Source organism: Phoenix dactylifera, chromosome 4 (genome assembly GCF_009389715.1).
Source record: "Phoenix dactylifera cultivar Barhee BC4 chromosome 4, palm_55x_up_171113_PBpolish2nd_filt_p, whole genome shotgun sequence".
Classification (NCBI taxonomy): Eukaryota; Viridiplantae; Streptophyta; class Magnoliopsida; order Arecales; family Arecaceae; genus Phoenix; species Phoenix dactylifera.
In genome coordinates, this window is record NC_052395.1 from 10,672,405 (window position 1) to 10,686,762 (window position 14,358).

The following is a 14,358-nucleotide window of genomic DNA, read 5'->3' on the forward strand; positions in this document are numbered from 1 at the left end:
GCGTGCATGCGTACACGCTTGTTTTAAGAAGTAGAGATATGTATCTGCACGCGTGCATGTGTGTGTTTGTGTGTGTGCCTCTGTGTGTGTGTGTGTGAGAGAGAGAGAGAGAGGGTGTGTGGTTGGTTCTTAAATGGTTACTAGGTTATATTTAAATATCGTGCAACTAAAGCTTGTTCTAGCTAGTTTGGTGGCTATGGTGCGAGGAATAGCACTCCTGTGTCATGATTGAAGTCTGTCGGCAATGAGATATATTACTGTTTTTCTTTAACTATGCTTCCTGGACTAGAGTTCTAAATGGACAGCTTAAAGATTTCTTAGCTCGTATCTCGTATGTAGCTGGAAAGATATCCTATCCCAGCTGCGAAATGCCGACAATATTTAGGATATTCGTATTCCCAGCTTTTTGGATGATAATTGTCGGAGAGGCCAGGACTAAAGACTCTCAGGTGTTTTTAGTTGTGAAAGTCCCTTCCAGGCTAGCTTCCACTCAGGGACAAGCCTTATTAGAATAACGTATAGTACGTCAAACTTTTTCACATGGATTGATTGTCTTCAAATATTGTCATCAGGTTTCCTGATAGCAACTGAAAAATAATTCATCTAATTGCCAATGTTACATATCTCATGTCAGCGAGGATGCAATGCCTTGAGGTTGCTCAGCCAGATCCCCATTCATAAGCATGTCCGTGTTATCTGTTTTGATGCAGGGTTTATATGTCTTTGGTGCATATATACCAACTGCAGACCTTGCATGCATGGCACTTCGGATGCGTAGGCTGCGCCAAACTCAGAATTTGGCTATGTTATTGAATTAATCATAATATATCCATATGATTCTCTCCTTTTTTTTTTCTTTTTTTTTTTTTTTTTTTTGTTCAAAACGGCATTTCATATCCAATAAATCAAGATTGAGTACATCCTGCCGAATCAAAAGACAAAAGGCAGTGCAGCAAATGGGGAACGGCTGCTGGGCTAGTCCAGATGACGTCCCCGGAATGACGAGCCACATATGAGGCGACCCAGTCTGCAGCTCGGTTCACCTCACGATATACATGACCAATCTGGATAGCTAACAACTCCTGAACTAGTCTGCGTGTGTCCCGAATCAAAGGGTGACCAAATGATTCTCTCCTTCACCAGCAAGAAGTTCTTATGGAGACACAAATCCCGTATCACTTGGCTTAGGGATGGTGTTTTCAACTCTTAAGTTCTTCCATCAATCAACCATTTCCAGGAGACGAAAAACTGGGCTGGACTGCTGAAGACATGTTATATAGGAGGCATACTTTCGGATGACCCTAAGGAAATCAAAAAAGAAACTGTTCCATTTCTTTAAAGTCAGGTGGATGGAGGGTGCGGGGTCGATAGTAAGCATTGATACTCCCATCCCACTCCGAAGACTTATGAACCAAATGAAGCCGGTGGCTGATGGAGGGATTCAAGAGGCCTGGAGATCATTGTCAAGTGATAAGGCCCCAGGACCTGATGGATCCCTCCTCTCTTTTTTAAGAAGCTTTGTCCTGCGTGTAAGGCAGTCAAGCAATTCTTCGAAACGAGTGCAATGCCTAATGCATGAAAGAATACCTTTGTCGTCCTCATCCCCGAGAAGGACAATCTTACGGAGGCCTCGCAGTATAGACCCATAAGCCTATGGACCACTCTCTATAAGCTAATTGCAAAGATTATGGTGGCAAAACTACAGCCTCTATTGGGTGCATTAATTGGTAAGTTTGGAACAAGGTGCTTTCATTAGGCGTAAGGCATCTCCAACAATACACTCATAGCTAGCATAAGAATTTATGTATGATCTCATGAGAGGCCCCCCATGTAGAGGTATGATGGCAATAAAAATCGACATGGAGCGGGTATAAGATAGGATCAGATGAGATTACTTAATTCACTCTTCGAGGTAGTTTGGCCTCCATGAGGGATGGATTGATTGTGTCAAAGGTGTCATGAAGCCCTCTTTTGCCTCGTTGGTGAATGGCACTCCCATAAAGTATTTCCAATCAATGATGGAGCTTCACCATGGTTGTCTTTTGTCACACTATCTTTTTATTATTTGTGCAAACTCCATGAAGAAGTTAGCTATGGTAGTGCCAACATTATCACATCTCCTGTTTGAAGATGATTGCATACTTGTTGCTTGAGCTTTGATTAGCAATGTTATTATACTTCAAAGAGTGGTTCATGAATATTGTAGAATTTCAGTGCAAAGTGTCAACTTACAAAGGTTGGTAATAAAATTAGTCTGATGATCAAAGCGGCACTAAGGCAGCAAATCAGAAGCTTCTAGGATATAGCAAAGTGTAGCGAAACATGGCAATACTTGGGGATCCCCATCACCAGCAATTAATTAAAGATCTCGAGATTGTAGCAGTTTGGTCCATAGTGTTCAAGGCAGATTACAAGGATGGAAGTGGAGGGTGCTATCAATGATGTGTCAGCTAACTATAGTTAGATCAGTGTTAGGCACTATCCCAAGCCATCTAATGGCGAACTTCGTTCTCCCAAACCTAGCCAGCCTAAAGATTGAACAGATAATGAGAAATTTTTTTATGTGGTTTGACGGATGGAGGAAGAAAGGTTCACTTGATCACTTGGGACTCGAAGTGCCAGCCCATTCCAGAGGGCAGCCTCGAGATTCATGCATTAACAGCCAGTCATGAAGTCAATCTAGCTAATCAAGCTGTAAAATTTCTTTTGGAACCTGGTAACATATGGAGTGCCATGATGAGGACCAATATGGGGATGGAAATGATAGTGACTTCAGGATAGGATCTTTCATTTAGAATACAGTCAAGTCGTATATTGACATTGTCGTCCCTAGTATCAGATGGAGAATTAGCGACAACAGGTCCATTGATGTGCTTCCAGACCCTTGGCTTACTAAGATTCCTCTAGCCCGCATGCCTATGAATATTGATTATGACCGACGGGAGAATTTGAAAGTGGCAAATCTTTTCGTTGAAGCGGGGAGGAGGTGGGATAGGGACGCCATTGCTCAAGCTTTTGGCAGGACAGAAAAGATTCTCTCCTTAGCTATCCCGTTGACTAAGGGTCCAAATAATGTGGGTTGGGGAGTGGTAATGGGCTCAATAATCAAATCAAAAGACCTTCGAAAACTGGTGACCCTCTCACTCCAATGGATAGGGATCTCGCCTGAATATAGAGGATAAGAATTTGCCTAAGGGTAGCTCTTTTGATTTGGAATGTGGCTTGGGATCGGCTTCCATACCGGACAGAGTTGTCTCATAAAGGCATGCAGATCAAAAGAGCCCCCACCCTTTAGTTTCCTCAAGATTAACTTCAATAATAGTATCTTGGATGGTGGTGCAGAGGGAGGAGCAAGGTTCGTGATCCGCAACCAACCGGGGATCATGCCTATTGGCTGCTTGAGGGTACCATATCTAGCCTTTACTGTTACCATGCTCCGGGCCCACAATGTAGTGTTAGAAGGGGGCTCAAAGATGGTGATCAGCTTGCTGCTGGGGGGTGTTGCTTTTCAGAATGATCGGCATCTAGTTTTGGTAGATTTGAGTAGACGGGTATCCACTTTAAGATCCTTCAAGGCAGTTCATATTTGTAAGAAGGCCAATGGTGCTATAGACTGAGTTGCTTCATATGTGACCAACTCTACCATATCAGTTCCGGCACTGCTGCAAGATTTACTGTACTCCGATGTGTTAGGCAGTATTTACAGAAGGGCGGTGTAACTTTGCATCTCACTAAAACAAACAAAAGGAAAACAGAAAAAGCATATATACAAACACCAGCAAAGCAGTGAGTTCAATGTTAAAGAATAGACCGTGTTCCACCCATTCTCCTTGCATTGGGCCTTTCACACTTATTGAAGCAACTTCTCAACCAAAGGAAGCCATCATTGACGTTCAGTGGCAGAGGCAAACAACTCAAGGACCAGATGTTTTGTGTCTCATTATTCGTATCACAAACATCATTGTAAATAACTGGGCTTATAGATGTGTCGTAAAGCTAGTCTGGAAGCTCTCAAAGTTTGCAGAAGCAATTATTCTGATCATGAACCTGAAGCTGCATAATAGCTGAAAGGCATGGAATTTGGTCAGGTCGTTTATCTCAACAACAATATCGTCATCCCCATTGACACCATTTCCTTCATGAACTCAAACAGTAGCATTTCACACGATCCAACAGGGAAATCACCAACGGTTCTGTGTTCTATATTGATTTGGGATTGTTGAAGTCATGGCAAATGTGGCCACACCCTAAAAACTAAATAAACAACATGAGTAGAGAATAAATTACAGAGAACTGAGGATAGCTGACAACTAAATCAAGAATGATGCAACCTGCTTCGGAGAATGCACAAAACAAGGCCTTATTTCAGATGTATGCATCACATTTCTTTCTCCACATATGCTTTCGTTTCTATGCAATGTTCCTCTCTCGCATCAATGCTTCTATTTTTTCAACATCTTCAGGAGTGTCTACACCATGGGCGTCGTGGTCAACCTTGATTACCTGTAACAAAGCAAGAAGAGAGAGACAGGAAAAGACACACCATGTAACATCTCTACAAAAGTAATATGCACAATGACAACAAAAGGTCTTAATTCTGATAACCTGATCCTCATGCACTACCGCCAATGACTTGTGGATACGCATGTTATGGCATACATTATAAACTAGAATTTGTGAAGCAAGGGCTTCCAAACAATGAAAATTTGTTTATGGTGTTCAACACGAAATTGGCTAACACACTACATGCCACTGAACTAGCAAAAAATTGTGTTTTTATTGTGGAGAAAAAATTGTGTTTTTATTGTGGAGAAGAAGTGCCTCGGATAGAAATTTCAGTTTTGATGCACATTTTGGTTTCCTTAACCCTGAAACATTTTGCAGAAACCATTCCATTGATGCCAGCATTGGCCAGTTTGGGTGACTCCAATCAGTATTGTTCTCACTTTTTCCTTTTTGGTTGTAAATATTGTCCGACTCAAACTTTTGGAGGAAAGCAAACTTTAGGAATGGTGCATGTGTGCGCTTGTGTTTTGAGAGAGAGAGAGAGAGAGAGGAGGGGCGGGGGGGGGGGGGGGGGGGGGGGGTGTTACATGGCACAGCTCACAGTTTTTGCAAGTGTGCTAGTACATGAATCTGTTCTCTTAAGAGGGGGGGGGGGTGTTACATGGCACAGCTCACAGTTTTTGCAAGTGTGCTAGTACATGAATCTGTTCTCTTACATTGCTAAGTTGGGGTGGTGTTACATGGCAAAATAAGTCTAACAGTATATTTTTGGGACAAGAGAAGCATATCATACAAGAGGGTAAGTCTTGGCGCAACAGTAAGGTTGCTCTATTATGACTACGGTGCCACGAGTTCGAAACACACGCAGTGGTGGGAGCCTCGTGCATTGGGTTAGGAAGCAAACCATACAACTGACAAGGGAAGTCTCATCTTGAGTACTTATAATAGATTTTCAAGAGGTCACAGGTAACTTCAGATGAAGAGTCAGCTTTTGATACAATGGGGTAATCAGAGGGTCAGTTCCATCATCCACCAGAATAGGTAACAAATCATAAAATCAGTGGCACCAGAAGTTCTGGAACTATATGCTAAATAACAATGAAATGATGACAACAACAACTATAATAATAAACTCTTAAGAGGGACTGTTAAAATCACACAAGCATGCAATCACACACTAACACCACACGCATCTATGCTAAACTCCTTGAAACACACCTAAAATAAGAATTTGGAAGAACTGCATGACACTTACCCTTCTGTGCTCTCTCTATTAACATTCTTGATCTTGTCAAGATAATAAATCAAATTACATCATCATTACATATTTTTGGTTGTGTTCACTATTCAATTGAAATATGAAAAGATATATAATATTTTTCATTTTCAAAAAGTTAACATTCAACAAAAAATTCATCATAAAATAGTTTTGATGAGGAAAAAATACATTCCGTGAAAAATCTCGTCTTGCTTTTTTTTCCGTTCTATTATATGCCTATTTCCCAGTCATTTTTAACAACGTAACTTTAAGCAGCTCTGAAGGCCTAAAGCTGATTCTTCAGAGATACATCACATTTTGCATCCAGTTGACAAGACAGCGATAATGGAGATCTAAAACCTTGTTACAGCATGTGCATGAATAAGGCCTCATTTAGGTGAGCTTTTGGAGGGCCAAAAAGCACTTTCTGGCCCTCCAAAAGCACTTTTGGGATAAAAAAAAGGTGTTTGATAAAAATTTCGGAAAGCTGTTTTAGCTTTTTCAGAAAGCTAAAAATAGCTTTTTTGGAGAAGCTCAATATTAGAGCTTTCCGAAAAAGCTATTTTGAGCTTTGTCGAAAAATTATTTTTTTGACCAAAATACCCATAATAAAATATAACAATTACATACTTTGTTCCTTTATAAACCTAAATATCTGCTAGAGCTCTAACAAAGAATCCTAGCCGTGGATCAGACTCTCTTCCGTACAAGAAAAAGTATTCTTATTTTCTATTATTGTATTATACTATAAATATAATATTATATTACATTATATCATAATACATTAATATATTATGTTAAATAATTTAATATTATATTAAATTATTATGCTATAGTATACAATATTATATTACTATATTATAATAATATTATATTACATTACAGTAATATTATACTATATCATATATTTATGTATTAATATATGTTATATTTTATTATGCTATATTGTATAATACTATGCAATGTCCTTTATGGTAATTTTGTCATACAAAAGTACTTTCTCAGTTTGTTTACCAAACACATGTTAAAGTGCCACAGCACTTTAAAAATGCAGTTACCATACAGCAAACAGCTTTTTATAAAAGTTCTACTTCCAACGGGTCTATTTTCAAGAGTTCTACTGCCAACAGCTCCCCCAAACAGGTTGTTAGGATGCATACAATGAGATAATAATAAAACAAAAGAATCTCATAAAACAAAAAAAAAAAGTTCAATCTAGAATGTAATATCATTTTCAACTAACTGGCACAAGATTTGAAACTTGAGTAGGCCTAAGATTTGCATGAAGAGTGTTGTTAAAACTTGCAACAGGACTGTTTCAATTAAATAACAATAGACCAATAGAGGGGCCCAAAGAAGGCAAAATATGGAGATCGTATGTCACATTGAACCCGGCAGCAAGTCTATACGTTATGCACAAAACAGGGGTTCCAGAAAACAAACTCAACTTAGCAATATCAAAGACAACAAATGCCCTTTGCATTAATTCTAAAATGAAATTTCAATCTAGATATTATGGCATTACCTTCATCTTATATCCATTTTCAAGAACTTTAAGTTGTTCAAGATCTTCTTCTAGTTGCAGTGGAGTGGATGGAAGCTGCGGATAGATCCTTAAAAACTTTGAATCGAAGCTCTGGCCAGACACAAGAACACTAATATTAGCAAATTCTACATGAAATCAATTTCTTACTTGTATGGACGTGCAATAAAATAAACTCTTATTTAAAAAAATCTAACCATAAACACTATCAGACAAGCATCATGATGCAAATTTGATGACATATAAAATCCTGGAGTAGAATACAAACCTGAATGCCCAAATGAAGTAGATAGGGAAACTGCAGATTGACTTTTCCTGACCTGAAATATATGCAAACAAATGTAAAGTAGAAATGCATGGATCAGGATATACCCAATATATCTCATGACAGAACATTTAAACAGAGATACACGAATAGCTCACTTGTTATATGGGATCAAACCCCTTGAGAAGTAGATTGCATAACCACGATTATCCACGACACACTTTACCCTGTTTGGGTCAAGTCCATCTTCATGTTTCAAGGATGTGACTGCAGTACTGAAAACTGCATCAGGAGCTCCCTGCTTTCACAAATTACTAAGTTAAATAATGAACAAAAAAATATATTTTTTAACAAAAAAATGGGAGTAATGCGTATTGTTCCTAGTCTAAAATAGATAGAATTTCTCAGTGTGATGGTGCAGCAGGTAAATGAATCCTTTCTTTTTGTCATTTAATTGAAACTTGGAAGATGATAGCTACAGGGTGCTACCACAAGAATGACATTAACAAAAATAAAGTGATGATATTAAGCATCACTTGTTTTTGTCTGCTGGAAAGGAAACATCGTCATATAACTGAGAGATAATACCTCTGTTTTTGTTACCCTTTTAGAACATGTACTTAAGTTAGCTTGACAACATTTGAACTAAAAACACCTAACTGCAAGAATAGATTGATTCGTCTATATTGGAATGCTCTCTTAAACTGAATCGCATAAAGTTTACAATCTAGTAATACTAAAAGCAGGTTGTACATGTTTAATATACACCATGGTTCAACAGGAACTAATTACTGTGAATGTGAGGATAATCAACCACCTAGTCAAGAGGACAGACAATAAACTCTCAGATTTCTTACAATCAGGAAGACCACTCACAAACAAGTAGCTTTCCTGTAATAGAAAAAAAAATTTGGAAATAACATACAGAAAGGAAAATTGACACCTGGAACTTGAAGAAATTATCATAAATAACAAACTTGCTCTACACTGAGAACGAGAATAATGCTTACTATCACAACTGTCATATCTGGCATAATTCTTTGTTGACCAAAGATATACACATTATGCCATTTACCAACCTTTTAATTTCCAATTGCCAATTACCAGTCGTCTCCCATTTGTTTGATATTTCTTCTTTTCATTCTTTCTCTCCTTTTTTTAAGTTTGCAGAAATTTATTTTCCTTTTGAGGAGAAATAATGGCTAAAAATGATAGCCCAAGCCTAGGTAGGATGACAAGCCCTATCTTTTATTGGTGTTAATGCATAATAAGATTGACAAAAATCAAAAGTGTAAAAGGCAAAAGAAAAGCTTACACATGACTTTTGAAATAAACTTTTGCAGTTTAAGAGAAACCAAATGTAGCTTTAAACTAATTAGCTAACTGAAAACAGGACAACATATTCAAGGAAGAAACAGAATCTAATAATAAAAGATAATGAATATCTGTTCATAGCAGTAGCTGCTACAATGATTCAGAATTCAGTCAGTTTCCATCAAATTTGTGATTTCATATTATGTCCTTCGTTTCAATAAAGAAGGCATGATCCAAGACACAAGCTGTAATTCATATAAGCATGTGAGTGACAGGAGAGAGAGAGATAAAACAGGAACAGCAAAAGAGGGAGCCCCAAGTGCAAAAGTTAGCACCCAGACCAGATAAACAAAATGCAACAGCAAACCCAGTCCTATCAACCAAACAAAAAGTAAAGTTAATCCATGGAAGATTTGGTAATCATGGTAATGTGCACATTGTAAAGATAGCTCTCTTTTTTTTTCTTTTTCTTTTTTTTGTTCTAGAGAAATAGCTCAAATTTACTAATGCCTAACTTCATTAAAAAAACAAAAGATGGAGAAACCCTGGTTCACTTAAAGGAACACTTAACTGCAGTTGCAGGTACCTTTTATGTATTGGTTTAAAGGTGGTAGTTCACCTTTTTTTCCATTCTGTTTTCAAGGTTGGTTTTAGAATTAGCTTCTCAAAATTTTTGGAAAGCTCGAATAGCTCTCCTACATTATGAATTTCAAAATCATGATATTATGCAATCATTTTGTTACTACAAGAAAAATCAGGATGCTTTAATTTAATTGCATGCACATATGTATGTATGTATATGTATGCTAGAAGAATAACTTCAGAAGAAGTTTCTACATCATGCAAGCTGTTAACATTTTATACAGGCAACGTATTCCTGTCCCGGTGTGTTTTCTAAAAATAGACAAATCTGTAAATATCGTCGACATGGTTAGCATAGGCAGCACAGAAGAAGTTCTGCTCCTCTAATATTCTGCAGTATAATGGCATCCAAAAATTCAGAAATACCTAACACAACATATACAAAAATACAGAGAAGAAATTCGGCTATAAATGTGCAAGTAACCACCTGCAAAGCTCTAACGATGCCATCTATTATATCCGGTTCAATAAGGGGCTCATCTCCTTGGATATTGACAACAATATCATAATTTTTTGCGAGCTTTAGAAGTGCTTCATTGCAGCGTTCAGTTCCTGAAGATAAAACAAAGCTTATGATAATATATGAGTAACTTTACTTATTTGAATAAACAGTACAAGAAAATAAGAGGTTACCATTTTTGCATGATTCTGATGTCATTATCACATCAGCTCCAAATCCTCTACAACATTCTGCAATCCTCTCATCATCCGTTGCCACAACTAGTGTCAAAGAGAGAAAAATTACTTGGGGTAAAAGTAAACAAAGTAAAGCATCGAACTGAAAGCGATGTTCAAATGTTGCATTAGCAAAATTCCAACCACAAGACTCTGAAATAGAGCAATGTGTCTTTCTAGCAATTGTTATGCTGCATAGCTCAAGAGAGACAGCTTAGCTCATCAGTAGATAGCCTAGGCTTTTTCCTAGTTACTCATGCCATGATTAGCATGGGCGATGGCACAGAAAATAAATTTTGTATCCTTAAATACTGATTAATCACTTTGTATGTAAATTATTGTTTGCCAAACTAGATAGTGTTTTTATTAGATTCATGTATTTGTCAATTTATATCCTTGGTTCTTTAACGATAGTACGTTTCCTCATCTCTTTAATCTCCACTTATTTTTATCTACGAGGTTAAGTTTGAACACTGCTATGTTCATAATCCCAAGTTTCACATGTCTTCTGGTTACAAATGTCAAATGTCTGACGACATCAAACGAAACCTTCTTTTCTCTTCCTTGTTAAGCAAAAGGAGTTCGCTCATGACTTTCTTTCTATACCTCAAGACAAATGGTTTTGACTATTATGGTTTAGACTTCACATAAGTATTATTTTCCTCAAAGGGCTTTTCTATTATGTTACCAACTCGTAGTAAGTTCTTCTTTCCTTTTAATCAAATTATAATGCCATTTATTAGTAAATAATGATACTAATCTTCTGAGCTATGGTATCGGTACATATGGATTAAAAATATAAACTTGGTTATCATCTGTTAAGTGGTCCATCCAACGGCTAAATCTAGTTGTCCAAAAAGGTCCTTACGACATACAAACTGCACCTTGTAGAGTATTATACTATTATCGGCATCATACAAGAAAATAGTACTTACAAGTATTCAAACTTACCAACATGGTCCAAAGTAGAAGCCAACTTTGCTCTCTCCCATGTTCTCTGTAAAGCCATTACATAAGAGTCAGTGGAACAGAACGGTAACAACTCATTCAGTAGATACTATCAGAAAGATACACATGAAGGTGAAGGCACAAATTATAAATCTCCAACAAGGCACTAGAGTATTATTGTAGTTGCAGAATCTCCGACAATTCCATGAATCATGATGGCACAAAGATGCACAGATCCGTCAATTATTAGAGATCAGTTGAATCCAATTATTCCAAAACCCTCACGCTACTATATCAAATTCATAGAACACCAATTCTGAATAATAAACATAAATCATTTACATATTATTTTTCCATGTTGGCGTTTTTCTTTGCACGATTAGTTCATGAGTAGGAAAGTATTAACTCTGTTTGCAGTAAACTAATCAAATTATTCACATTATTGCAATGAAACATCAGCAAAGACGAGGACTTAAGAAGCTCGCTCCATTAACTCGAATTCCAACACAAAAATTAAGAGTGATTCCACCTAAGATATTTGTAGCTCAATTTCCCTACTTAGGGCATGCAGACAACACGCCTGTTCTCTTTTTTTAACACAGTAAAATCTAGAAAGCAAACATCGAACAACCAAAAACTCTCATTAATCTCAGTAAAAAAAAAAAAACGAGAACTTTAACCAAACCACCGCATCAAACCCTAGAATAGATCTCGGACCTGGATCATGGGCTTCCCAAGGATCTGGACCAGGGGTTTCCCCTCGAACCGCGAGGAAGAGAACCGGGCGGGGATGATCCCCACCACCCGGCTCCGGCCCTTCCTGAACCACTTGAAATATAACCCCGCGTGGGCGCCCGCCGCCACCGCTACCGCCGCGACGGCGACCAGCGCGTGGATAACCCAGGCCCGACCGCTCGTCGCCGACGACGACTCCGACGAGGGGGAGCAAATCGCCATCTATCACTCCACCCTTCTGCTAGAAAAAGATTCTAATTTTGAGAAAGAGAAACGCCACGGTAGGCAAGGGACAAATAATAGAAGAGATCGGTGGAGAAAATGTCCCCGGATCAGACATCACATCGAAGCTTGACGCCGTCTCCAAGTGTCGGTACTCCACCGTTATGTTCGCCTGCTATAATTATCTTTAGGATGGAAACTCGATTTTTTTACTATATAATATTACAAGGTGCAAATAATTGAGCTAAAATAAATGAGCAGCGATCCTCCCCCGCCGCCGAGGATTAAATTGGTAAGATCTAACCACAGATCTCTTACGGAATGACCGGTGATTGGATTGAATTCCTTTTACGTGTCTATTTATATCTATCAATTACAGCATGCTTCAAGTCTATTTTTTTTTACCTTTCCTTTTGTTTATTAAGTTCGGATCTATTTAATCATTGAAATATATTACTATTATTGATATATATCTAGGATGTAAAGAACTGAATCGCTCCTTCAAACCTGGACTGATGGATCTGAGCTCATAATGAATATATTACTATTTTTAATGTAATATCAGATGACTTGTATCAAAGATATTGGCTTCGGCTATCAATTTAAAATTTCGTTATCTTCAGACCACAAGTGCGAGATATGCGCCGGGACCTCAGCTTCAGCTCATGCATGGGTGTACAAGATCTAATTAGTAGATGGACCAGCTTCCAGTTCAATAATCACTTGGCACATTATTCTTTATATTTAAGCAATTCAAGATGAAATGAGAGGTGCCTGGTATCTACATACATGTACCGCAGTATTTGGACTGATCCACTGAATCTGGTCCATATAATAATTGCTTGTGTACAAGAGAAAGTTGTCCCTATAGCTTGGGGCAAATAGAAATATTTATTCTGATTTACAACAAAAAAAGCCACCTAATACTTGCCACCGGGTAGTGTTTTCTCCTATTTAATTGGTTAAGACAGCAACATGCTTGGATAGAAATTTAGGGATGACACTCAGAGTGGATCGGGTCAAATGCGATGCAAATCATATCAAAAATTTATGAATTTAAATTTAACTTATTTATTAAATAGTTTAAAATTTTAAATTTGTATCCGATCTTTTATTTAACAGGTAAGTTGATCCGATCCATATAATTTATTTATTAAATAGGTTAAACAGATTATACTGATTTTTAACGAGTTAAATGGATTTAAACAGATTAAATAGATTCAATGGGTTGGCTTACATATTTTAAAAAATAAGTTAAACCGGATAAGCAGATTGAATTATGACATGATTCAATTATTAAACAGATCAAAATGGATTAAATGAATCAAAGGTTTAAACCTGAACCAAACCTATTTAATAAATAAGTTGAGACTGATTAATTTATTTACGATCCAAATCTATTTATGTCAATCACAAACCTAGTTAAAGCGGATTGTTTGTGGTCTGGATTGATAAGTCAGGTCATAAATTGTCACCTTGGAGAGGATCATGGGACTATAAATTTTCTTGGCCTGGCTGCTTAAACTTAATGCTTTTATGCTCATGGACATGTGTGAGCTGCCTCCATTGGTAAAAGAAAGAAAGAAAGAAAGAAAGAAATGGTGGGGCTTGGAAACTTCTGATCTTCGACTTCTTGTTCTCTGAGTGACTTCACTTGAAAAGTTCATTGGCCTTGACATGTCCCCTCATAATGCTACATTCGGTGGCTAAAGGATTTAGTCAAACAGAAACACTAAAAAGGTTAACATAGCTCATGTGTGGTTGTTTTAGTGGTCCCTTATGCGTTGCTAGCCAATGGAGTCAAGGACATGAGAAAGTGATCTGTTTTTTTCCTATTGATTTATTGATTACCCTGATGTATCAAAGATCTGTCATGGGTGGGATTTGGCAACCATTGCTGTTTGGATAAATGGTTGTGGTGGGCACAGATAAGCTTCAAATACTACTAGGCTCGACTAGGCCTATATTTATAAATAATCAAAAATAACTTTGGAGTGGGTCAGCCAAATCTCGTAGGAAGAAAAAAAAATTTAGATTTTTTTTTTTTACTGGTTGTACTGGCCCGACCCATAAATCCAAACCAAGCACTATCTAACCAAAGCTATTATGGATATTTATGATTATAGGTCTAGCCCAGCTTGTAATCAATTATATGATTTTACTGGTTGTACTAGCCTAACCTATAAATTTCATAGAATTTTCAGTCCAATCATCCAAATAGGCTCTTAATTGATGAGAAATGCATCTAAT

At 37.5% G+C, this 14,358-nt stretch overlaps 1 protein-coding gene across 2 annotated transcripts; it reads right to left on the bottom strand.

The window, feature by feature from the left end:
• Positions 1-3,747: 3,747 nt before the first annotated feature.
• Positions 3,748-12,253, bottom strand: LOC103721698 (3-deoxy-manno-octulosonate cytidylyltransferase, mitochondrial-like). Of its 2 annotated transcripts, XR_005511469.1 has the most exons (9): positions 11,869-12,253; positions 11,155-11,200; positions 10,162-10,248; positions 9,956-10,080; positions 7,731-7,870; positions 7,576-7,627; positions 7,290-7,400; positions 4,332-4,503; positions 3,748-4,247 (listed from the first exon to the last, which is right to left on the bottom strand). XR_005511469.1 is itself a non-coding variant. In XM_039125523.1 (8 exons), exons 1-8 carry the CDS (start codon positions 12,106-12,108, stop codon positions 4,411-4,413), a joined length of 894 nt encoding a protein of 297 aa, XP_038981451.1. In that variant the 5' UTR covers positions 12,109-12,253; the 3' UTR covers positions 4,159-4,410. The 2 variants fall into 2 exon arrangements, 1 of the variants encoding a protein (XP_038981451.1); XM_039125523.1 differs by having other exon boundaries at positions 4,159-4,503.
• Positions 12,254-14,358: the final 2,105 nt, after the last annotated feature.

What these genes read in the sequence shown, in the direction of transcription:
- LOC103721698 (XM_039125523.1), bottom strand. Translation starts at nt 12,108, where the DNA reads ATGGCGATTTGCTCCCCCTCGTCGGAGTCGTCGTCGGCGACGAGCGGT. An exon ending in ATCAGAATCATGCAAAAATG is followed by an intron (nt 10,081 to 10,161) that starts GTAACCTCTTAT and finishes TTTTATCTTCAG; the next exon opens with GAACTGAACGCTGCAATGAA. An exon ending in AAAATGGATATAAGATGAAG is followed by an intron (nt 4,504 to 7,289) that starts GTAATGCCATAA and finishes GCTTTGTTACAG; the next exon opens with GTAATCAAGGTTGACCACGA.